The sequence below is a fragment of the Artemia sp. Qi Xiang Cuo genome, chromosome 12, assembly GCF_049724085.1.
Source record: "Artemia sp. Qi Xiang Cuo chromosome 12, ASM4972408v1, whole genome shotgun sequence".
Lineage (NCBI taxonomy): Eukaryota > Metazoa > Arthropoda > Branchiopoda > Anostraca > Artemiidae > Artemia > Artemia sp. Qi Xiang Cuo.
Genome location: NC_142805.1, coordinates 50,925,033 through 50,950,427, shown reverse-complemented (window position 1 = coordinate 50,950,427; position 25,395 = coordinate 50,925,033). Strand labels below are relative to the sequence as shown.

General features: G+C 36.3%; 1 protein-coding gene across 1 annotated transcript in view; it reads left to right on the top strand.

Moving 5' to 3' along the window:
• The window catches only part of Tmem214 (Transmembrane protein 214), a 57,920-nt gene that overhangs the window by 14,793 nt on the left and 17,732 nt on the right, over positions 1–25,395 (top strand). The window contains exons 4-7 of the mRNA XM_089098321.1: positions 1,077–1,247; positions 5,663–6,055; positions 18,815–19,116; positions 24,393–24,525. Coding sequence (XP_088954447.1) covers positions 1,077–1,247; positions 5,663–6,055; positions 18,815–19,116; positions 24,393–24,525 — 999 coding nt within the window. The remainder of the gene's footprint in view (positions 1–1,076; positions 1,248–5,662; positions 6,056–18,814; positions 19,117–24,392; positions 24,526–25,395) is intronic.

The window sequence follows — 25,395 nt, the reverse complement described above, 5'->3', positions numbered from 1 at the left end:
GATACAGGTTGCTACTATGGAATGCTGGTAATTACTTCCTGTATACTTGGTCTTGTGCCAACATCTATAATACATGATAGCAGTTCACCCCTTGTGATCAAGAACCCGTTAACTAGGCGTTCATCCAAAGATTTCCTCATCTGAAGTACCTTTATCGGACATTTTTTTCTTTTAAATTTAGTTTCAATTACATGGAATCAAACTCCAAGTAAAAACTAAGAAAATTTAAGTTGGGCAGAACCGCTTCTTTCAAATAAGCAAGAACATTATTTTCTGTAACCGTCATATTACCCTACTTTGATGGATCAACCCTTAACTCCTAAAATAGCAAGAAAGAAAGAATTACAAGAAATGCAAATATAAAAACAAACTCTGTAGGTTGTTCTTCACTCTATAATCTACCTGTATTTTGGAATATGGGTAGAATGTTCCAGAATCCCTTCTGTTCTTCATTCTTTTTATTTGTCTAACTTTCTCTTCGGTTGCTCAATTTTACATGGGGGGGGGAATTTTCGGGGGAGGGGTCGTTGTCTGTACGGTGGAATTTTGCGTGGGGAATGGTTTGTAGGGGGGGATAGGTTAGCCAAACACCAAATAAAATACAGACAAATTTCAAGTAACATCCAAGTTTTCCACCCAAGCCAGTAAAATTAAATGGAAGTATTGAAGACAGAACTGCGTTACACAAATATTTCTCATATAAAGGAGTTTACGAGTTAATAGCTATGCTTTGAATTTTTTTTTTTTTTTTTTTTTTTTTTTTTTTTTTTTTATAGCCTCACGCTCAAGAAGATTCTCAAATAATGTTTCTTTTTACTGAAGGATTTGACTGAATAACGTCAGCAACAATTGTTTTATGGAAACACATTTGTTGGTTAAAATTGGCAACTGTTTGTTGCAAAACGGTAGAAATAAAATTTGCATCTTTTATTATATCCATTTTAAATTTCAATTTTTTTTTATGTTCAATTTCTAAAATGCTTCCATTTCTTCTACAATTTTTTGGGGTCTACAAAAATGCTTTTTTACAGTGTGTAACCTGATTTTATAATCTGATTGTTATTTTTGTTTTTCAGGTGCCAAGTATGGATCCATGGTTCTAGTCAGCATTCTATTGAATCGGTACTCTTTTGATGAAGTCCAGTTGCAAGAAACTGCAGCTAAGATTGCTCATGGAAAATCATTAGATTACGTATTTTGGGTTGTCAGTGTTGCTGGAAGTAAGGACCCAAAGGTTGGGTTAAAAGGTATTTAGTCGAATTAGAATTGTTGGTGTCTTCTATAATTTTATACGCGGTTTGTTCAAGACTAGAATACCATTTGGAGAAACTCAGAACAAAATAAACATGTATGACCCGGAAACAGAGGAGTTTTTTCGGGACACAAGAGTTTTTTTGGGAGTCTGGTTGTGACATGGGAGAGGGTATGAGAAGGAACTCATTCAAAATAAAGCTAAACAACAGGACCGAAACTCTGTGGCAATGTTAAAAATTTTTTATTGGAAGTTTTTAAAGATTAAAAAAGAAAAAGAATACCATCTGGAATTCACATAGGAATGTTGTTTGCTCTTCACTTGACAAGGTATAATGAGAATATAATTGTAATAGAATAGTAATGTTATGTTATTATTAATAATATAATAATAATATTTATAATTTATTTGTGCAAAATGTCAGCAAGTGTAGTGACGAAACAACAGGTGACATCACTTAATATCTAAAACATAGATACGTAAATGCAACCCTACATAAACCTTCAACAACAGACCTCTAAGGTTCAGCCCTGGTCTTGGGAATTTTCCTAGCTTTTGATTTTCCCCAAATTCCTTTTTGTCAATTGCATAATCTTTTGTCTTAAACTGTTTTTGATACTTTTAGGATGTAATTGTCGGTTTTCAGTAATGTCCGCTATATAGAAGCAATATTGACGTAGTCCTTTAGACAAGCATCAAATAAATTTAAAAAAAGGCTCATTGGTGGTTTGGATTTTAGTGTCCCAATCATCTAGTTGAACGGTTTCGAACTTACTTTTGGATGTTTCCTTAAATGTTTTAGGAAAGAAAGTGGGTTTAAATACATTTTAATAAATATTCACTTTTAAAACTAGCTTTTAATCATCAAACTGTCTTTTACCATCTCTTTTTTTACCGATCCCTTTTTCTAGGAATCCCAGTAAATTTTCGGTTCAACCAATTTCAGTTTTACAAAAAGGGCCACATAAAGCTTTTTAAATTACCTACAGCTGACATGAATATAAATAGAAATATATTCAACAATTTAGTTTCATTTCAACAATTTAACATTTCAGCATTCAGAAATTTCAATATTTAAAATGAAACAGTTTCACTTTCATTAAGTAAGTAATCGGATTAACGACGCTTCTTGACTGGTAGGGTCCCTGCGTTGGCCCTGCAGTGTGTTTCTACGGCAAAATTCGATCTCTGGTTCCCGTATTACCAAGCTAAGGTCAAACCCACTGCGCCACCACAGGACTTCCCTTTCATTAAAAGTGTCATATACGACCTTTTGAATGTTGCAGCCAATATGTATATAAACTTCAACATATTCAACATGCAGAACAGAAGATAGATTAAAATTAGCATTTAAATAACTCTTGTAGCAAGAATAAACCATTTTAAATAAGAAAAAATCACAAATAAGTATATTTTGCGTATTGCGCAACAGCTTGCCCATATCCTCAGCGATTGACGTCTAAAGAGTATTTCGTACTTGTTAATTAAACGAAACACACTCAAGAAGTGAAGTTAGGCTAATCCTAATGAAATGCAATCTTTAGTTTATGTAATAATATAATTTGGGCTATATATTTGCATATTAGGGTCCTAATGTGGAAATATATAGCCCAAATTATACAAGTCCAATGCATTTTATCACCTGTCACATGTCTTTGTTGCTATGAAACCGGTTTTTTTTTCAGATCTAATCTAAGTGTATTTTTTGAGTGTGTTTTGTTTCAAACAGTTCGTGGTAACGAACTGTAAGTAATGAGCGACCCGGCTCAATGGTAACCGAAACTCTAAAAAACAGGATTTTGATACAAATAGATAAATCAAAAGAATAAGAATATAATTATTATTTCAAATATTTTTCATCAAGTTTAATATTAACTATAAAACGTTAAGCGAATGATAAAAAATTTAATATTTTAGCAAAAATTTTGACAGACAACCTAACAGCTATTGAACCTCAACGACACTCACAAAATCATAGTCAGCGTGTCAGAAAACTCCACTGTAGTGATTTCAAGCTCCTATCTAGAAAAATGTGGAATTTTCCATTTTTTGACAGAAGAAAGATCACGGATGCGTGTTTATTTATTTATTTGTTTGTTTTTTTTTTTTTTTTTTTTTTTCCAGGGGTTATCGTATCGAACCAGTGGTCCTAGAATATCGTGGGAGGGCTCATTGTAACGGAAATTAAAAGTTCTAGTGCCCTTTTTAAGTGACCAAAAAAATGGAGGGCAACTAGACCCCCTCCCACGCTCATTTTTTTCCTAAAGTCAACCGATCAAAATTTTTAGATAGCAATTTTGTTCAACATGTTTGAAAATATTATAACAATGTCTTTTAGGATAACTTTATCCCCCAACGGCCCCAGGGGGAGGGCTGAAAGTTATGAACTTTACTCAATGTTAACATATAGTATTGGTTATTGGGAAGTATACAGACTTTTTCAGAGGAGATTTTTTCTGGTAGGTGGGGGAAGGAGAGGGTCGGGGGCTATATGGACGGATCTTTCCATGAAGGAAGTTTTCATGGGGGCCGGGGCCTGGCTAGGCCGGGGGCGCCGGATTTCCCAGCATTATTAAAAAAAAAGATCAGGAATTAAATAAAAAAAAAACAAGTTTTTCAACTGATCAACTGATTGTAATTAAGTGGTCATTTTTAAAGAACTGGAAAAAAAATTCGAACTATAGTTTAAAGAGCAGGGTATTGACTAGGGGGCGAACCCCCTAATATACGTGTTAAAAATTTATGAATATAGAAGTTCGTTACGTAAGTTAATTCTAAGTTACGTATATTTATTACTAATAAAAACGTTCGTAAATAAAATTAAACAAGTTTCGAGAAAGCCATTTAACCAAATATAATATGCAAATCTTGTTTTAATTATTCATGTACGGTGAGCCAAAATCAAAACCTGCATTAATTCAAAAACGTTCAAAAATTAAATAAAAAAAACAAGTTTTTTTAACTGAAAGTAAGGAACGACGTTAAAACTTAAAACGAACAGAAATTATTCCGTATATGAAGGGGCTGTCCCCTCCTCAACGCCTCGCTCTTTACGCTTAAGTTTGACTTTCCCACAACTCTATTTTTTTAAACAATAAAAAAACTTTAGCGTAAAGAGTGAGGCGTTGAGGAGAGGACAACCCCTTTCATATACAGAATAATTTCTGTTCGTTTTAAGTTTTAATGTCGTTCCTTACTTTCAGTTGAAAAAACTTATTTTTTTTATTTAATTAATTAACAAGTACCGAGTATTTTGTATTATAGAGAAAACTTTTGCTCCTCAACAGGACAGATTAAAACCTGCAAACTTTTTTTAAGTGCATATTTAGCATTCGATCACTAGAATAATTTGAATATTTTAGTGCGAGGAGTGTATCCCTAGGAACATATGAACTGCTTTTTTAAGTGCTATTTTCATTTCAAAATGTATTGGTGGGCTAGACTTTGCTTAAATGCCGAATTTAGATAGCAGAATTTGGAATTGAACCCGAAGTATCCTCAAATCTATATGAGGAAGCTATAATGGATAAAAATACGCTATTTTAAAGAAAAAGATTTTAGTGATTTTTTAAAGCTTCAATATGCAATCGGTTTTTGGGACCAAATCGTTCCGTGGCATTTAATTGACGGAAGATCCTCATGTTGAAATCGCGAATAGAATTACTTATTGTAAACCTGGTGAATCATATCTTCCAATCCTTGGGATAAAGGGACAAAACGCCAAAAATCATCAATTGAATGAAAAATCGCAACTTTATTATGAAGTTGGCTCAGGATTTTCCAGTTTCCTTCTCCGATAAACTTTCCCTTTGTCCCCGTATTGCTTAGATCTAGTCATATAAAGATCTGCTAGAACTATATGACTAAAAATTCCAATGAGCTGGAAACAACTATTGGAATAAATGCCCCCTCTCCAGGCAATCATTAATACATGAGGAGTATAATTCTTTGCATAACGATAGTTGATTGATTTTAAAAAAATTATGCATGAAAAGTTGTCAAGTTCAATTCAAGCTGTGAGCCACATATTAAGGCTCTTTGGGCTGCTCATGGGTCTCAACCTGTATCCAAGGAATGTCAGAATTACATACTCTTTTAAACCCTGAGAGGGTAAACTTGTATTATTTTTATATTTCACGCGTGTCTCATTAATATTTACTGACATAGCTTCATATGAAAGGAAGATAGAAAGGAATATTTCCTAAGATTAATTTGAAGGACTATTCTCCACAGAAATATCCAGGTTTAGAAATAGTGTGTTTTCTTGTTCTAACAACTCCCTTACTTCTTCATAAAGCATCCTCTGGTTTCCTCCTACCCCTCTATTCAATGAACTCTATTCCTTTTCTATTTTGATGCTAGGTTAGGTGCTTTCGTTCCTTTGATTAATATATTTGTAATTTTTTTCAGTTTGGAAAATTGTGATGTCTGCATTTATACATTGGAAAGAACATTACAAAACGGTGATGCGTTACCTTGTTCAGCAGTTGGAAAAATTACCGGAAAATACAACAGTCCCTCATTTCGATGTGTCTGACTACTTTTTGGTGTATCATACTTTCCACAAAGATCGCCTAGCAGATGGCTTTGAAATCAGAGGTCAGCTTGTTACGAAGTTTCACATCCTTTCACATCCTGATGGGTTATTGCCAGCTGACTTCCGTAAAAAGGTTGTTGGCATTTTTCCCAAATTGCGTCGTATCTGCTGTGGAAACTATGAAAAGGGTGGTCGAGAATTATTTTTGCCTTATCTGAGAAGAGTTCATCCTATTCAAGATGCAACACTACAAGAAGAAATTTTGGGTAACATTTTTTTATTTTATTTTTTATTTGTGCTGGATATCATATTCAACGACTGAATATCATGTTTAGACGTTTTTATTGAAAATTATATATATTTTAAACAGTCGTTTTAATCTTTCAAAACATCAACGGAAAAAAACTATATAATCAGAAGGACTGGAAAAAAAATGAAAATTAATTGAATACAATGAAATTAATTACTGGAATTTTCAGCAATTTAATATTTTATTTAACAATTTTTTTTTCAATGTTATAAGTATAATAAAATGTTCATAAATGTTCGGCTTAAAAATTAAAGTATCTGATCCTAATTTAAATTCTTAAGTTGCATAAAGTCATCAGAGCATTGACTTTGACTCATTTCAATATAATTATTGTATAAATTATGTTCATTTATAAATTAAGGTTTGGAACTGTTCTTGAACTACCGCTTTGATTCAATAAGCAATTGGAGATAATGTACTCAAGGAATCCTCCTGGGAGAATACTCAAAAATTACATATGAATGAGAATTGAATAGGAGAATGAACATATATATATCAGACCCGTCACTCAGTTTTCTTTATTTCTGTCTCTTTGAACTATTTTATCCATGACTTTGACGTGAGCATTTGCTAATTGTGGTACCCAAAAAAAAATATTCCGACAACCTGAGTACAGATAATGTCTTTTGGTTGAGTTCAACACTCCTCTCATCATTCCCTGGAAGTTCAAACTTATTATCCTAGCCTAGCCGTTTTGGAAACCTGGCTTAATATCATGTGCCCTTTTGGCAACCTGGATGCAAATGATTTCTTTTGATTGATTTCAATATCCCCCTAAATATTTCCCGAAAGTGTCCGCTAGATGCTAATAGCCGCTCCTGAGATATTACAGATACATTTTTTCGACTACCGGGATGCACAATGTCTTTTGATTGAGTTCGACATCCCTCTCAACGTTCTCTGAAAGTTTCAACTTAATACTCTTCACTGTTAATAAGACATTGCACACACGATTTTAACAAGGCTTATGTACAAAGTATCTTTTGATTCAGCTTAACATCCCCTGAAAGTTTAAACTAAATGCGATTAGCCGATCCTGACATACTGTGAATGCGCTCTTTTGACAACCGGAATGTACATAGTTGTATTTTGATTAAGTTCAACATCCCCATCAATATTCTCTGAAATTTTCTACTTAATACCCCGAACTGTTCCTGAGATATTGCATACATGCCATTTTGACAACCAGGACACATGGTGTCTTTCGATTTGGTTCTACGTCCCAATCGAAATTTACTGAAATTTTTAACTTAATAATCTTATATGTTCCTGAGATATCGCTTTTACGCCCATCGACAACTGGGATGCACATAGTGTCTTTAAGTTCAATATATCTCAACATTCTCTGAATGTTTCAATCTGATACTCTTGCCTAACTCTTCTTGAAATATTGAAGGTATACGCCCAGATACGGCCTTTTGACAACTTGAATGCACCTAGTGTCTTCTAATTTAGTGTAAAAGCCTCCTTAACAGTCGCTGAAATTTTAAACATAATAACCTTAACCATTCGTGAGATATTGCAGATAAGCCATTTGACAACTGAATACACTATCATATTTTGACAAGAAGGATAAAGCTCTTTTGATTTAATTTAATAGTTCTGGTTGTAGTTGTATTGCAGTTACAGTTGCATTCGCGGTAGTATTAACAGTACTAGTAGTAGTCGCAGTTGCAAGTAGGAACAGTTGCAATAACAAGTTGTCGCACTCGTAGTCGCAAGTTGTCGCACTCGCAGTCGCAAGTAGTTGCAGTTGCAAGTAGTTAGAGTCGCAAGTATTCGCATTAGCAATCAGGTTTCATTTCTTATTCGCAGTCTCAAGTAGTTGTAGTCGCATCCATAAGGTGTCGCAGCCACTAGTAGTCGTAATCACAAGCATTTGTAATCGTAGTAGCAAGTAGCCGCATTATCCGTCGCTAATAGTCGCAATTGCATAATCTACAACCCTTCTCGCTGTTTTTTTTTTTTTGGGGGGGGAGAGGGCATGGGATCGCTGGAGGCATAGTTATTAGCCCTTTGGACTATTTTAAACAAAGTTGCTATTTCATCATTTTCATCAGTGCTGGGGGGGGATAAAAGGACGAGGGAGACCCTTGCCTTTTAAGTACTTTTCAACATGTCTTGGAAATTTCAACTTAATACCCTCAGCCGTTCCTTAGATATTCCTGATTGGCCCCTTTGACAACCAGTATGCGCAAAGTTTGTTTTGGTCTTGTTCAACACACCCCCTGAATAATTCCTGAAAGTACTCGCAGTTACAAGTAGTCGCTGTTACAAGTTGTCACAGTTGCAAGTTGTAGCAGTCGCAAGTTGTAGTAGTCACAGTTGTAGCTGCAGTAGTAGCAGCAGTGATGGCCCTGAAATTTTCAATTTAATACCCTTACCCGTTCCTAAGATAGACACCTCAAGGATCAAACATTCCCTGTTTCCCAATGACAAATCTTGTATGTAAACAGTGGCAAATTGCATATTTATAAACCTTAACCTGGGGACTGTGTGTGTGGGGGGGTTGACACCTTCAGAGGGATAGTTATTAGTCGCAAATAGTCACTGTCGTGCTCGCAAGTTGTCAAAGTCGTAAGAAGTCACTGTTACAAATACTCGCCGTCGTAAGTAATCTTAGTCAAAATTGCAAGTAGTTGCACTTGCAGTTACAGTAGCAGTAGTAGTTTCTCTGAAAGTTTTAGGTTAATACCCTTATCCGTTCCTGAGATATTGCAGATATGTCTTTTGATTATCGGGATAAATCAAACGTGTCTTTTGATTTAGTTCTACATACTCCTCAATATTCCCGAGAATTTCATCTCAGTACCCTTATTCTTTTCGGAAACACCCTATTTCAAACATTCCCCCCTTTCCCAGTGATAAATCCTGCATGTAGGAATTGGGTAAATTGCATAATTTATATTTCTTGCCCCGAGGATTCTGGGGGCATATCATCCCTGAATGCTTAATTGTTAGACCTTTGACTATTTTGAACAAAATAGCTTTTCAAAATTTCTATTAGCATTGAAAAGGGACATCTAAAACCAGCAAAGGGGACTGGTTGCCTTCCGTTTCCTGTTCATTATGCCCTGAAAATTTCAACTTAATACACTCAGCCGCTCGTTAGATATTGTTAATACGACCTTTTGACAACCTTCCTGCATATAGTGTGTTTTTATTTTCTTCGACGTCCCTCTCAGCATTTCCTGAAAGTTTCACCTTAATAGCTTAAGCCTTTTTGGACACCCGGTATAAAAAGTGCCTCCTTTTCCCAATAACAAACCTTATATGGAAACAATGGGCAACTTGTATAACTTACAGCCCCTGCCCCTGGGGCTTTGGGGGGGGGGTTGGTCATTCCCGGAGGCATAGTTGTTTGATCTTAACACTACTTTGAACAAGGTAGCTATTAAAAAATGTTGATTGTATGTCTTTGTGGAGAAGGCTGCTAAAAAGGGCATGGGAGTGACTGGTTGCCCTCTGATCACTTTTCAACATCCCCCTAAACATGCCCTGAAAGCTTCGATTTAACCCCCTCAGCCGCTCCTAAGATATTTCAGATGCGCATTTTCGATAAACTGGATGAACATTGTATCTTTTGATTTAGCTCAACATTCCCCGATGTTTTACCTTAATAGCGTTAGCATTTTTGGACACACCCAGAATCAAACTTCCTTTTCCCCCAGTGATAAATTCTGCATTCAAACAATGGGCAAGTTGCATAATTTACAATCATTGCTCTGGGGGCTGAGGGAGCCATCACATCCCCGAAGGTATAGTTATTAGACCTTTTTACGATTTTGAACAAAATGACTTTTAAAAGTTTTCAATCAGTGTTGAGGGTAGGGTGCTTCTTAAAAGGGTGACGGGGAGTGGGTGCTTTCCAATCACTTTTCGACATCTCCCTCAATATTCCATGGAATTTTCAACTTAATATCCTCAACTGTTCCTTGGATATTTAATAACTTAGATTAATGCTGATGCACCCTTTCGACAACCAGCATGCACGTAGTGTTTTGATCTTTTCTAAGCCTTTTATGGGACCCAGGATAAAACATGCCCCCCTTTACCAATAAAAACTTTATATGTAAACAATGGGTTACTTGAATAACGTACAACTTTTGGCTGGGGGCTGTGACGTTCATGCCAACCTCGGAGGCATATGTACCTTTGGATTATTTTCAACAAAATGGCAATCTCAAACTTTTGATCGGCTTCTTTGGAGGTAAAAGTACATGGGAGGGGGGGGGGTGGGCTCCAATTAATTTTGAATCTTAAAAAGAGAACTAGAACTTTCAGTTTTCAATCGAATGAGCTCCCTCCAAAGTTTATACGATAACCCCCTCCAAGTGAAGTGGCTCTCTGATAGAAACAAAAATAATAATAAGAATACATTGAAGCCTCATGATTCTTTACTACAGGCAACGCTAGAACGTTTCCTCTGAAACCTACTGACTATATAATGAGGAACTGCTGCTTGGCTTCAGATGTCCATTGTACAAGGCTGCACGATTGTTTTCAGAGCTGAAAATAGTTATTGGCGAGGAATTATCGACATAACAGATTGTGTGAGTAGATGTAGTGTTGTTTTACTGATTGACCCATTACATTGAGTCTCTATTTTCAGTAGACCTCCTTATTTAAATCTGGGTGCTTAGCTCTTATTGTCTTCAAATATTGACATTTGGACATTCTAGAGCCTTTCTCCTTCATTTTGGAATAAAAGTTCGAGATGGTCTCAGTTTAGCTTGCTGTATTTTTTTGAGGCATGGCCCAAAGTTGTCTAAGATTTCCCAACTAAGCGACTGCGAAATATTGCTGATTTCCTCCATGATGAAGTTCTTGAGTCTAATAATGGTCCTCAGAATCCTTTTTAGGTAGCTCGGAACTATGTAGGTAAAGCAGCCTCATTGAGAAAATCTGGGAGGCTACGGTCTGAGCTATGGGGTGCCTGCTCAGTCTTAAGACAGATCACACGGCCTGTAAAGAATCCTTTCAGCTAATCATCTTACGTTTAAACTGTGAAGGTATGCTCTATGTTGTTAGAACCGGAACATTATGATAAAGAGCCGCTATTAGTAATTTCCTGCAAGTTTTAAACGGTATACTGATGGCATACCTCATTTTTATACAGAAAATTTTGTACGCTGCTGGATTCAATCTCTCATTTGTTCAATCGGCTCAGCTGTACGTACCCAATTGCTTGGGGATACAATACTCCGACAGAATCTCGATTCTATCAGACGTTGACGTGCGTCGCCGCTACTGTAGCACCGAATTCACCGCCATATTTGTCAAACGGAGAAGACTGTTTAGGTTTGGCCCTGTCTTGAGAATACTCAATAACTGCTTCTAGCTACTCTTTTGTCTTATTGGTGTAGCCGATTCGGTGATCGATCGAAAAATTATTGGACGACTGTCAGAAATGACCTCGCACCAATTGACAAATTTCGAAAGTTTGGCAGAAGGAGAGAGAACTGCTGGATCTGGTTTGCCGAAGAGCTATCACAAAACCATGACAGATGAGAGTCAACCATATTGAGTCTTCTTGATGCCGGCTGATGTGTTAGCGTTAGGTCACGAAAAGTGCAAGTACGTACCCCAGTTGCTTGGACTGTTCTCACTGGCTGCGTTGAGGCTCTCCATGGCCCCATACGTTTTAAGAGTTGCATTTATTTTTGAATTCTGCTCCTGAAGGAGCCTTTTTATATTCAGACCAATAGGCAAAACTATCTCAGAGAAAGCTTCAATCATTTCAAGATAAACAGGATAGAATAACGTGGGTCATCCCGCGAATGAATTGTGTTTCTTACTCATAAAAAAACAAATCGTCTTTATTAGCGGGAAAAAGCTGACAAAAGCATATCAGTGAATATATTAACTTTCCATTTTGGTAAAATTAGTAAAAAATGTTAAATAACTCTCTAAATTGGCAATTATGTGATGTGAAGTCCAAATAGTTTTATGTGGCCTCGAACTTCGTCATTTTATGGCTAAATTTACGCCATTTAATTGGCTAAATTATGATTCAATTGAGTCTTTATGAAGCCAATCTAACCAAGCCCACTTGTTTATTTTTCATGGATTTTGGTAAAAACTTTGGTTGCCACAGCTTCATATAAAAAACATGTGTGTATGTAGATTGCTTTTTAACGGAAGAGTCCAACATTTCATTTTTAAGTTTATTTGATTAAGTCTATTTATAGACGCTTCAACATTCCCTATGTTCAAGTACTTTAGCAAATGTAAAGAAAATTTAGGTTGTTTCCTTCATCCAGCTGATCGGAGCGTTAACATCAAACTATTAACGAATCTCGTTTATAAATTTTCTAAACATTTCGTTGTAAAAACTTGGTCGAAATGGTGTCTGGTTGGTTCAATCGCCATAGCCTGCAGGATAAGATTTCACAAATTCTACTCTGTTGCGTGTAATTTTCTTGCATTTTACCCTTCATTATTAGCATTTACTGCAGAGGTTTTGGTGTATTTTGTTGCTACGTCTTCTATGTATTGCCATAATTTTATGTTTTATTTATTACACTCTTTGTGTTTTTCAATTGTCTTATGTGCGTATAATTTGATTTGTGCTTTATTCGATATTTTGATGCTGTTGGTCATAATCTTGATGGTTATTATTGCATACCTTGAGATGTGGCAAACACATTACGGTACGCCAGTGCTTCCTTGCCTATCGATTTATCGTCAGATCTCTAAGATTTTTTTAAAATCCGACAATCTACTGATATAAATCGATATTCCAATTATTGCCAATTCCAGTCCAACTTTTGTTCATGAAATCCAGAAAATTTTACGTCATTTTTATTCATCAAGCGCTCAATAAGCTTATTATGATTAACTTATATAATTTTTTGTATTTAATAGAAAATTGCAACTGTTGAATAGCGTTCATTGGTGCATATTCAAGCCTTAAATCAATTATTTGCTTGTCCAGATAGAAAATTCGTGGCGTATTTTTTTAAATCTGTTGTTTTTTTTTCATTTCTACTGTAGTTTTATGTGTAATTGGAACAAAAAACATAAGGGTATAGAAAAGAAAAGTTAGACCACTAGGCTTAGTAAAGAGCAAGATTTAAAGTTGTCTTCACTTTTGGATTTCTTGTGTAGTGATTGCACTTGTATAGGTTGCACCAATGATTCCGGGGTGTAGGTCTTCCGCATGACAGACAGGAACAGTGACCACTGTACTATCAGAGACTTGTTTAGTTATTTTTATTGGCTCGGCAACAGAAAAAGACCAACGGTTGTTTTTTTGTCGAATTCTCTGCAATCTATTTTCGACGCAAGCAAATACAAAGTAAGATTTTCGTTTTTCGACAAAAAAAAATTTTGGGAAAGAGCTGGAATTTTCGGAAGCTTGCAGTCGGTCTTGTCAGGTTAAGAGGACTATTTTGATATAATTTAATAATGAAATACTTTGCTTTTAGGAATTTCAAAAATTAACATGGGCTCTTATGGGAAAACGACGTTTTTCGTAAATGTAAATTCGGGGGATAATTTTTTCGGTCTCAAAATATCAAAAGACCCTAACAGGTTGAATTCCGCTTTGAATGAGTGCTCTTTCACCCAGATCTGTTGCCAACTGTGGCCTTTAGGCGTGGCTGATAAAAAAACAAACAAACTTGATGAACATTAAAAAACATTTGGAAAACAGGAAAGGAGTGATCGGATTGAGCTGAAATTTTGAGGATAAGCTCCCAGGCCCTAGGAAAGCTTATCCTCTAAATTTCAGCCCGATCGGACAATGTTAAAGGGGGGCTGTGGTGGGAGGGTCGAAACTTCCGGCCCACTTTGCTCCTTGAAAAACGAGGTTTTTCGTAAATGTAAATTCGGGGGATAATTTTTTCGGTCTGAAAATATCAAAAGGCCCTAACAGGTCGAATTCTGCTTCGAATGAGTCCTCATTCACCCAGATTTGTTGCCAACTGTGGCCTGTAGGCGTGGCTGATAAAAAAATAAATAATTTGATAAACATTAAGTGGCTATATTTGGTTTTTGGAAAACAGGGAAGGAGTGATCGGATTGAGCTGAAATTTTGAGGATAAGCTCTCAGACCCCAGGAAAGCGTTGTCCTAAACTCAGTTTCTTTTTTTAAATCCAATCTATTAAATCCTTCGGCTCAACAGGCGTCTCCAGAAGAACGTTGTCCTAAGATCGGATAACGTTAAAGGGGGGTTGTGGTGGGAGGGTCGAAACATCCGGCCCACTTTCCCCCATGAAGATAAAGTCGGAGGGGGGTGAAATTTTGCATGTTTCTTAGTTTGAGCTTAGGCTACAAAATGCGATCACCGCCGTCTCTCTGCGACCGCTAGGACCGGAAATCGCTTAACATTGTGGTGGGTCGCCTCTTTAAAGAGGCACAAGTGTGCCTCCTTGATATCTTCCAGTCCACCAAAATCTGTCGACTTTTGGGCACGGCCTCATTCAAATACACATTTGTTGCAGTACCAATAAAAGAAGAGGTTCTGCCTTATTTTGCACTCTTCTTCTGCTATCTATCTTCTATTGTTATAATCCCTATCTTTAATTTCTGCTATATATATATATTTTTTTTTTGTTGGATCATGATATTTATTATTCTATAGTTAAAGTGAAGGCCTGGAAAGCCGTGGCTACAAAGACTACGACTATAGGGTCAAAGCCTCGATACAACTGTTTTACTGGAAGGAGATTACTGTGTTTAAAGTGTTTTAATTGGTATGACCATCTGTGTATTAGTATTTTGTATCGTAAAACAGAGGTCCCCAAATCAATATATCGTTGAAATACTGTACATTATACAACGAATCGCCAAAGTGTGGTGTTTTAATTGGTATGACCATCCGGGTTCCATTGCAACTGAACCACCGTGAAACTGAACCCCAAGCAACTGTACCACTGTAACTGAACCACTGTGCAATTGAACAACCGTACAACTGAACCACTGTAGAGCTGAACCACCATGCAACTGAACCACCTTGCAACTTAACCCTCGTGCAACTGAACCCGCTGCTGTGTAACAGAACCCTCGTGTAACTAAACCCTCGTGCAACTGATCCACATTTAACTGATCCCTCGTGCAACTCGACCCCCGTGCAACTCAACCCCATTTAACTAAACCCCGTGGAACTGAACCCTCGTATGACTGAACTCTCATGCAACTCAACCACCATACTTACATTGGGTAAAACATAAGTTAGAATCTTTACATGTTCAACCTTATTGAAATTGTTTACTTTTTAAAGTCATAATACAAATAACTGTCAACATCGTCAAGATGATTAATAAAAAAGCTCTGTTTTGTTGTCACACAAACCAAGAAAATTCGACGTCACCAACTCTTAAAGCCAGATTCATTTCTCATTTTTTACGTCTGTTAATGGGAGTTCCCTTCGTCCCGTCACTATCTAATGGTCTAGGCGTTTATCCCCCCCCCCTCTTCCGTGAATATACCCTCCCCTGGACAAGACCCTCTCGCGGAGAATTTGGTTTTCGAAATTGGAATATTTTATTTGGGTTCTGTTGTTTTTTAATTTAGCTGAGAAGTGCTAAGGAAGGTGGGAAAGAGGAATTTATGTTTAAGTCTTGCCCCCTCCCCTCCTCCGTGCAAAAACGTTCTTTTCATGGAAAATTCTCTAGAAACTCTCCCCTCCTCCTTCAGAAAACTCCCACGCTAAAGATGTCCGTATGTTTCCCAATAACAAACACTATGTGTAAGCAATGGACAAATTATAAAACTTAAAATGTACTTAAACTTCTTCAATGGGGTTCTAATTGTTTCATCGCTAGGGAAAGAAGGAGATACCTCAACGGGTGAATTTTAATGCTAAAGCATCTCAACTCTCATTGAGCCTTCGGATAAATACAGAATTAGCTGTATGGGAGAGACAAAAGGAGGATGGAGGTTGGAATTAATTATAATCCCCAGTCAGTTCTAGTCTTTTTTTTTAGTCGAAAGTGATTGGATACCAACCGTAAGAGGTATTCTTTGGGGGGAAATTTTTCACGGGGAGGTATTTTCCAGGGGGGTTTATTTTCCGCGAGGTGGTATTTTCTGGAGATATTTCCCACAGGAGGTGTTTTTCCCGGGGGGGGGGGGCTCCATTCACTTTTTAATTTTAAAAAGAGCACTAAAACTTCCGATTTCCAATCGAACAATAAAACGTGATTAACAAAAATACCCAGAGTCCTCGGGGTAAGAGCTGCAGGCTATTGCAAGTTACCCATTGTTGAAATTTAAGGATTTTATTGAAGGGATGGCCGCACAAACTTCGGAGAAGACTCATTCGATTCGAAATTGAAATTTAAAGTTCAATTTTGAAGAATCAAAGGTAATCAGAGGATAATCAACTTCTTCCTCTTAACCGCCATTTTTCCTCCAAATGCATCCAATATAAAAATAAAAATTGTTTTTCAAAATAGTCTAAAGATCAAATAATCATGCTCTGGAGCTTTCAACCCCACCAGCAGCTCCTGGGGCAAGGGCTGTAAGCTAAGCTAGTTGCTCAATGTTAACACATAAGGTTTTTATGGAAAAGATTTTTGTATGAAATTGGGGGGTGCTCATTCGATTGAAAATCAAAAGTTCCAGTGCACTTTTTAAGAGTTAAAAGTCATCAAAGGGCTTCCACCTCCACTCTCTTTTTTTCCCAAATACATCCGACTGCTAATTTTGAGATGACCATTTTATTTAAAACGGACCAAAGGTTAAGTAAATATGCCTCCAGGGTTCACAACCCCTAGCCCCTGTGCAAGGGCTGTAATTAATGTAAGTTGCCTATTGTTAACATAACAAGGTTTTTTTTTTATCAAGAAAAGAGGGCATGTTTGATCCTATAAATAAAAAAAGCATGGAGCATTAAGGTCAAACCTTAGGGAAATGTCAAGAAGAATGCCAAACACAATCAAAGGACACATTTTCCTTTATTGGTTGTGAAAAGAAAATACAAGCAATATCTGTAATGGCTGAGGGTATCAGCCGTCATCGTCGTTCGAAAAATATTTAGAAGTATCTTAAACTAAATCAAGAGGTAATTTGTGCATCCAGTTTTACAAGACGACGTATCTGCAATGTGTCGAGAACAGCTGAGGATACAAACCTGAGGGCATGAAGTTTAAACTTTCTGGGCATGTTGAAGTAATGTTAAAAAAAAAGTTGGAGTGCAACCAGTCCCCCTCCTAAATCCTTTTTAGCTGCAATATCTTCAAAGAAATCTGATCAAAATTCTTGTATAGATTCACGAAGGTCAAATATTTTAAACCCATATGTTTATTACTTAATGTCCAGAAAGGTCTTTTTTTATCTGAAAAAAAGAGAAATAAATCAGCTTTAATGGTTTGTGACATCGGACCTTCCTTTTTTTGCAAAAATAAAACAAAGCTTTTTTATGAATGTTCTCTACAGGTGTTTTTATCACGAATTTAAGAAACAAACAACACCAACAAGGTTGAACATGTAAAAATTCTAAATTGTGTATTACCCAATAATATTGCCTCATATTCTTAGAATACTGAAACACTGAGTTCAGTGGTTCAGTTACACGAGGGTTAAGTTACAAGGTGGTTCAGTTGTGCGGTGGTTCAGTTGCACGATGGTTCAGTTGCACGGTGGTTCAGTTAAATGGGGTTAAGTTACACGGGAGTTTGGTTGTACGAGGGTTTAGTTAAATGGGGTTGGGTTTCCTGGTGGCTCAGTTACAAGAGGGTTCAGTTGCACAGGCGCTCGGCTTTACAGGGGTTCAGTTACACGGTGATTCAGCTACAGGGGCTCAGTTACACGCACACCGACCATCTGTGTTTTACTATTTTGTATAGTAAAACAGAGGTCCCCAAAGCAATAGATGGTATCAATATATAGTTGAAATACTGTACTTTATACAACGAATCGCAAAAGTGTGATTCGGTGTCAGTATGACTTGACAGACGAGAAAGGTAAAATCATCTAAACAAGGCCAGGTTTTCTTTCTGATTATTTAACGTCTGGAGGGACTCGTTGCCGCACGGAGGAAGAATGCTTTAACTTTTAGAGTAGAAATAAAACGTATTTTTTGGGGAGTTTTTTATTTCATTTTGGGATACAGCTTTTGCTAAAAAAGTGTTTATTAAACAGTATAAGGTACAAAGCCAAAAAAACTGCCCTAGTACCAGAGGAAGACTTGAGAGTAGCTAAAGAATCAACTTTAAATTAAATCAACTTCGGAAACAGGAAAAAAACATAATGCTTACATTTACATCAGGATTTGAAAAAATAGTTTTTCAAACGTAGATAATTTCGGAGACCACACTGCCTTTCCATGACGATAAAATAAAAGTCCAAAATAGGGATAAAATCCTTTTAATAGACAGTGTGTAATAAATTTCACAAAAAATACCAGATATTTCGGTCACATATACAGTGACCGTCATCAGTCACTACTGATGACGGTCACTGTATATGTGACCAAAATATCTGGTATTTTTTGTGAAATTTATTATACACTGTCTATTAAAAAAGATTTTATCCCTATTTTGGACTTTTATTTTATAGTTTTTCAAAACACAAGTAATTTAACCAATTTAAAATTAGATTCAAATGTATTCTAGATACTAGGATCTGACATTTTAATCATTCAGAATTATTAACAGAACTTAAATAATTAAAGGTGATTTGAAAAAATTATATGTGCGAAATAATGTAAATGTTTCCATATTTATCTCCCTTTGTTATATCCATCGTAAATAAGTTTGTTTCTAGATGAGCTCATCAAGTGCCTTCTCTGCGATCCTGAATGTTCAAAGATATGGGAAAATCAATTAGATAACTACTTAGAACAAACTGTTCTAATTCTTGATCACATACAGAAGCATTCGGATGAAGTTACTGTAAGTAAACTGAGAAATGCCATTGCTGGGATTTATAGAAAATGTAAGACAGTGACGGATGCTGATCAGGAAAAACCCTCCAAGAATCTTCAAAGATGGAAGAAGCAAAAGAAAATTACTAAAGAAGAAGGAAAAGAAAAAGGAGATTACTATCTGTGCTTGAAATACTCTGAGGTATAGTTGTCTTTGAATTAAATTGATGTTCTGTTGCTGGAAAATTTGGTGTGAAAATATAATAAGTCAGGAACAAAATACCTTTTGAGGGATGGGGTCGGGGTGCTAAGATATTAATTCAAATTCCTTGTATTCGGTTATAATTGTGTAACATTAGTGAACAATTTTATGACAAATACGATTATTTTCAGGTGAAGTCTGAGAGTAGTAAAAATTAAGCCTCTCTCTCCTTCTCTCTCTCCATCCTTCTTTCGGTGTTCATGTTCTCTTTCCTATTCGTCTCTTAAAAGTCAGCAGACCGTTTAATTCTTTGAACTGCTTCATGTGAATGACCAATTGAACATCTCGGCTAGCAATAAGGATGTATCATGTATTTGTGTGGAGCACCTATTTGTGCTCCTGTGATACGAGGTCCCAGGTCCCCAACAGGAACTATCGGGCACGTTTTTACTATTAGGATTAAACCTGTTTTTCATACATACAGTACCTATGTATAATAAGTGAAGGGCCCATGTGGAGCCAGTTTGGTGAATTATTTAAGACACATAAACTGACAAATTAGAGGTCATTGGCACTCATAAAGTGATCTAAGATACTGCATATGATGGACGGTCATCATGAACAAAATTATTGAGCTTTTAATAGAAATAACGCATCAGAATTAGAGCTAGGTAGGGAACTTTGTAGCTGGTTCCAACCGTAGTCCAGAGTCAACCAATATTTTCCATATCCTCTTTTATTTGCGTTATCCTGAAGGATTTTAATGTAAAGCCCTAAAGGAGGTTATTAGTATAGTCATGGAACACGTAGAAATTAAAAAAAGGACAAGGTAAAGTTCCAGGATAATGTCAAAAAGATGTACATGCAAATATGAGGAGGGCGCTCCGAACATGAACTCTCTTAAACAAAATGTTTTCTGTACCTGTTTTCTTATACTTATCTTCTCTTCTTGTTTCATTCTTTCCGTTTTTCTCTTTTAGTTTGTTTATTGTTTTTTCCTTTCTTTTATTTTTTTTCTTTCGCTTTTTGTCATACTTGTTGCCTTAGTTTGATGTAATTCCTATAAAATTTTTCTGGCTCTTTGGCATCATTTACTTCTTCCCTTCTATTGTGAATCCCTGCGTTTGCTCGTGAGTTCGGATAGACCCATCTTAGACGACAGTGATAAGAGTAGCGCAGTAAGATGGAAGAGCATGAGTGTAAGACAGTATTTTATAGAAGTTGCGCAATGCAGAAGCTTTGAATCTAATGCAATGGGAGATTGTTTGCCAACATGTTTAACTAGGGTGGCTTATTGCTCTGACAAGTTTGTAGGTGTTACGAAAACGTGTGAACGACGACGGGCGATTCCGATGGTCGAGTCATTCTAAGAATATAAGAATAAAAAATGGCTAACTTTTTAGCCAAAAACGGCAGAAAAAGATACTTTGCTGTGACATTATTTGTTTAGTTGCTGAAAAAGGGCAAGATATATTTTTATTTCCGTTCAGACAAGCCCTAAACCAATGTTTTACGCCCACTGGTTTACGACGCTATTACACGTGGGGAAAAAAGGAGGCATAGCAGTGCTACCGATGCAAAGTGCGATTTTCTCCTTGATTTTAATATTTACTGGGATCAGGAACAGTTCGTTGAAGAGTTAGTGTTTAACTCTTTTTGAAAGGGGAAAAAAACAAATTAAATTACTGTGGTTATGATGCTAAAATGAACGTCCTTAATGTATTAGCTTATTCAGGTCTGTCGAATGTGTCTTGTACAATAATAAGTACGGCTTTGGGGACTAAAAAGGGCTAAAAGACTAAAAGCTCCGAAGGGGAACGGTTCTTCGTTTTGCTAGTTTTATTTTTGCTCAACTTTTACAGTTAGTGTTTAGATTGCCTTTTCCTTCCCAATTTCCTTTTTTTCGCGAAATTTTACTTTACCCGTAGCTTAAGATGAAGCATTGTTCGCTTGTTATGGCAACTAATCTGCTAACTTGAGCAGTTTTAGTTGTTTTGTCACGCAATTAATGGAGTTAAGCAATTCAACTTTTATTTGCTACTTGTCAATATTTTCAGCCTTTTTTCCCCCAAACTATAAATCAACACTGACACTGAACATTAAAAGTTGACAACAACTTTCCTAAACTAGACTGACGTAAAGCTTTTGAATGAACTTTCTACCCATCGAAGCAATTCTTTTCTGTGTGAAGCTAGGACTACTTTGTCTGAAGGGCTTATCTTGTCTGTAAACAATTACTGAAATATAAATTCAACTCGTCCTGTACTCCACCAGGCTTGTATATTCAATATGTCTCAATTGAGCGTGATAATTATTTAGTCATCGGTAGGTTCCGCATGATTTGAAAACGAAGTCTTTAGACTTTGTTTCCAGAAAACTTTTCTGGCTCCAGAAGTGGAGCCAGAAAAGTCTTCTGGGTGGGGGGGATTAATTATTTTTAGGCTAGGCAGAGACAACCTATCTGGGCCTAACGGAGGTGTACCTATTCATTTTGATGAACTTGTGCATTATGAAGACCGTACGGCATAGAAAATTTGAATTTTTCATGTAGCTTAAATCTAAAACAAATTGAGAAAGGTTTTTTTTTACAAAGAAATGATGTCTTTGCGACTCTTTAGAAACTTAATCGACCACTTAATCCTCAGCGATCCCGATTCGTTCGTGTATGAATTTATTGCTAGACATTTAAGCCGTTTTTCAGTAGTTCTAATTCTCAAGTAGGTCTTAAGCAACTCCGATGAAGAAAATGACCCAGTCGTACAAGTAGTGACTGCAATTGTTGCTAAAATACAAAGTAACGCATTTATCATGGGCAAGAGGTCAGCATTACAATGCTGCGAAGTCTTAGTGGCATTGTTTTTTTTTTACTCAAAACTTCTCGCCACAGAATGATACATCTCTGAAGTTTTTTGGTCGTAGAATTTTGCTAGCTTGGTAATTTTAGAAACGTTTTGATTCACACTTTCTTCTAGGATGGTTCGCAACAGACAGTGGAAAGGTGATAGTATGTTCTGGTACGATTCAAACTTTTGGGCAAAAGCCTGGATAGAGTTTTCGAGGAAAGGAATAAATAGCTATCTTCTAAAGAATTCCTCAACTGAGACGGCTGAAACTTTGTGTCTCATTGTTTGCCGCCTTATGGCTCTTGGTCTCAAAACAGGGATATCCGTATCTTCACATAGGTCACAAGAATTCTTAAAAATGAGTGAAAATACGACACCTGCCTTATTTTGGGCCTCTTTTAACTTCTCTTTTACAGTTATTGCTGACTTAATGGTGTCGGAAAGGTTAATATTTTCCCTCTGCGAGTACAAATTTAATGGCAAAATCAGGGAAAAATCATACTCGATATAAATAAACTAACTATAAAGTCTCTTTTTTTAAATCGCACTGTAAAGAAACTGAGCCTCAACGGTAGATTTCTTGTTAATCCAGAATTTAATTTCGTTGAAAGCTAATATTATTGAGTGAAGTAACTCTACAAGTGGTTGCGGAGTCTTGGCGTACAATTAAACGAATGGAACGTATTCTCTTTAGCTTTTTTTTCCTACGCTGGCATTTTTTCTTTTTTTAATCTCTTGAATTCTCTTTTTAATTTTCTTGAAACACTTTCAATTGTGCTCACACAATTCTGTACACCCTGAACAGGAAATGCCTCAGAAATGCAAATATTTAAGCAGTATGAGCTGCAATGCACATACATGGCTTTAGGATACTTTTCCTATATAAGGACTTAAACTCCCTTAATATGTCGTTCATTAACCCTGCATCATCATATCCATGAAACCAAAGAAATTTTCATGCGTCATGTATAGCCAGTGTGGTCTTAGAATGTATTCACCATCATATCCTTGACCTACTATGAATTTTGGTTGACGAGTAAGATTAGTTTTGCATATTGCAACTCCCAAACCCTTTGCAGATATATCAGTAATAGGAATGAACTACGGAAACTTTTCTATTTTTACAAACCCAGCACAAAAGTTATTCGGGCTGCACTAGCTACATCTAATGTTTCATCGACTTGCACAGAAAACGATCGAGGATCTCTTGATTTCTCGTCAATTTTTTTTTCTCAAAATAATGTTACTAAATGAGAAAATTGTTTTGAGTTTGCCAACTTGTATAAGTTGTATTTGTACCGGGTCTTTTCCAGGGGATCCATCAAACTAGCATCGCCAGATTCAATCCAGAATCTTAATAAAGATATGCATCGCCTTCTCTCTTTTGTATTGTTCCGTTAATTGATAGAGTTCCAAAGTCTTTGTGTCCACAGAGCGCTAACCCTTTCCTGGCAAGGAAAATGGCTGTAGATGCTCTTGGCTTCTAAAGTTCTCTATCCTCTTGACCTGAAGCACATCTCCTCTGTCTATAGACTTGTCAATGCTTGGAACATTTTCTGTGTGTGGGGCTGTAAACATACCTGCATTTTACATGGAATCAGTATAGTATTTCCCCTTTTCATTATCTTGGATAAATTACCTCACGTCTTTTCATATTTTAAATGCATAATTTACTAATATTCCAGGACATGAGCTTCGCTTCCCAGCAGTAGTGCAGAACAAGAAGGGAAAACCATGGTGGGGGGGGGAGGAAGGTTAACACACACACCCTCGCTGCACCCTTGCTCTAATACACGTTTGAAATTAAAAAGATTCTTAATTATATATGCCAATAATATATTAAATGTTATTTTACTTTCAGACCTGATTTGAATTTATTGAATGAAATTTATTTACTCGATTAATGAAACTGGTTTATTTTCAGACAGGATTTTTATCAGAGAAGTCATATTCCTAGCGTATTAAAATCAAGTTCTTGATTTGATAATTACTAGTCATAAACTAGTTACTGAAATCGCTATGGTAGGTCTAGACTTTTGGCCGTTATTATTTACCCATTTGTAGTTTGTAGCGGGGCAAACCCAACTGGCCCGAGGCTCTGGTCTGAAAGGCTATTGCCTCCACACCCCAGGCGGCTGAGCTTGCAGAGTCACACGATTGACCCACACACTTTGCCAGGACTCAAACCTCTGTCCAGAAGGACATATGATGGCAAATCTAGTGTGCCATCCACTCGGCTAGGGTGGCTCCAATTATTTATCATAAATGGATGTCAAAATTATGGTAGCATAGAGGGTGTCTGAGAGCTTAAAGTTGATATAAAGATATGTAGCGAAAAGGAGTTTTCCTTGTAATGCCTTTTTAAACTGAATAGATAGCTCAATGGATTACTGGTAGAGATAAGGGCATTAACATGGATTCTTTGGTTTTCAGAAAGTTCTCGCGACTCAAACGCAGAAAGGACGAAGTAAACGCTCTTTAAGTATGTGGAACTTGACTCTCGTCATGTTGTTTGCTGGTATCCTCGTCTATGACACCCAAGTTAATGGTTTGGGAAATTTTCAAGGTAAGATTTTATGGTTTTAATTTTCGACTATTTCTATATTTTTGGTCTATTGGATGAAAGAATTCCATAGCTACTAAGAGTAGGTAAAAAGCGTTTATCTTTCTCCCCAAAATATGTTACTGGTATAAAGGCAATTTTTTTTAGATAGGCTCTTCTTTTAATTTTCCTTTCGATTTGTAATTTTTAGCTATAAGTTTGTTTTTAATCTGAATCAAAATGTTTGATAATTTTTTTGGTTTAACTAGATTAAAGAGATTGAGAATGGAAAGTGTTTCTTACATTTATAAAGGTGGAGTTGGCTAAAAGTCGTATTCAACATAAAACTTGGTGCAGTTTAATTTTCAGGTACAAGGGAGGAAATTTTGATGATATAATGGGAAAATTTGTGATACACATGGTATTCTTTGAGTATTCATGGTATTAATATACTTAGAGAGCAATTATGTTCAAGACTGTCTTAAGGTCATTCATCAAGGTCATTAAGGATCAAACTACCATCGCTTTATCTCTCTGGTTACAAGAAGAACAACAAGAAAACATATTTTAAACGTATCTGAAAAATAAGGGCTTAATTGGCTGACGATTTTGATCAGTGTTTAGCTCCGACAAAATATTGTATTTTATTCCTTATTACTAGCTCTTGCGTGGTCTCTGAATACAATAATTGAAGACTCATGTAACCTTTTCGTCATTCAACCTGTACCTCATCATCTAAGTCCTGGATTTTATGAGTTAAATTTTGTGTGTAGTTGAACAGTCTTTCTGTTATATATAGTCTTACTTATGAAGAACCGTGGTACGAACAAGTCAAAGCTTTCGCTGGCCTTTAAAATAATTATAATGTGCCAATTATCGTAAAGGGGAATTGCG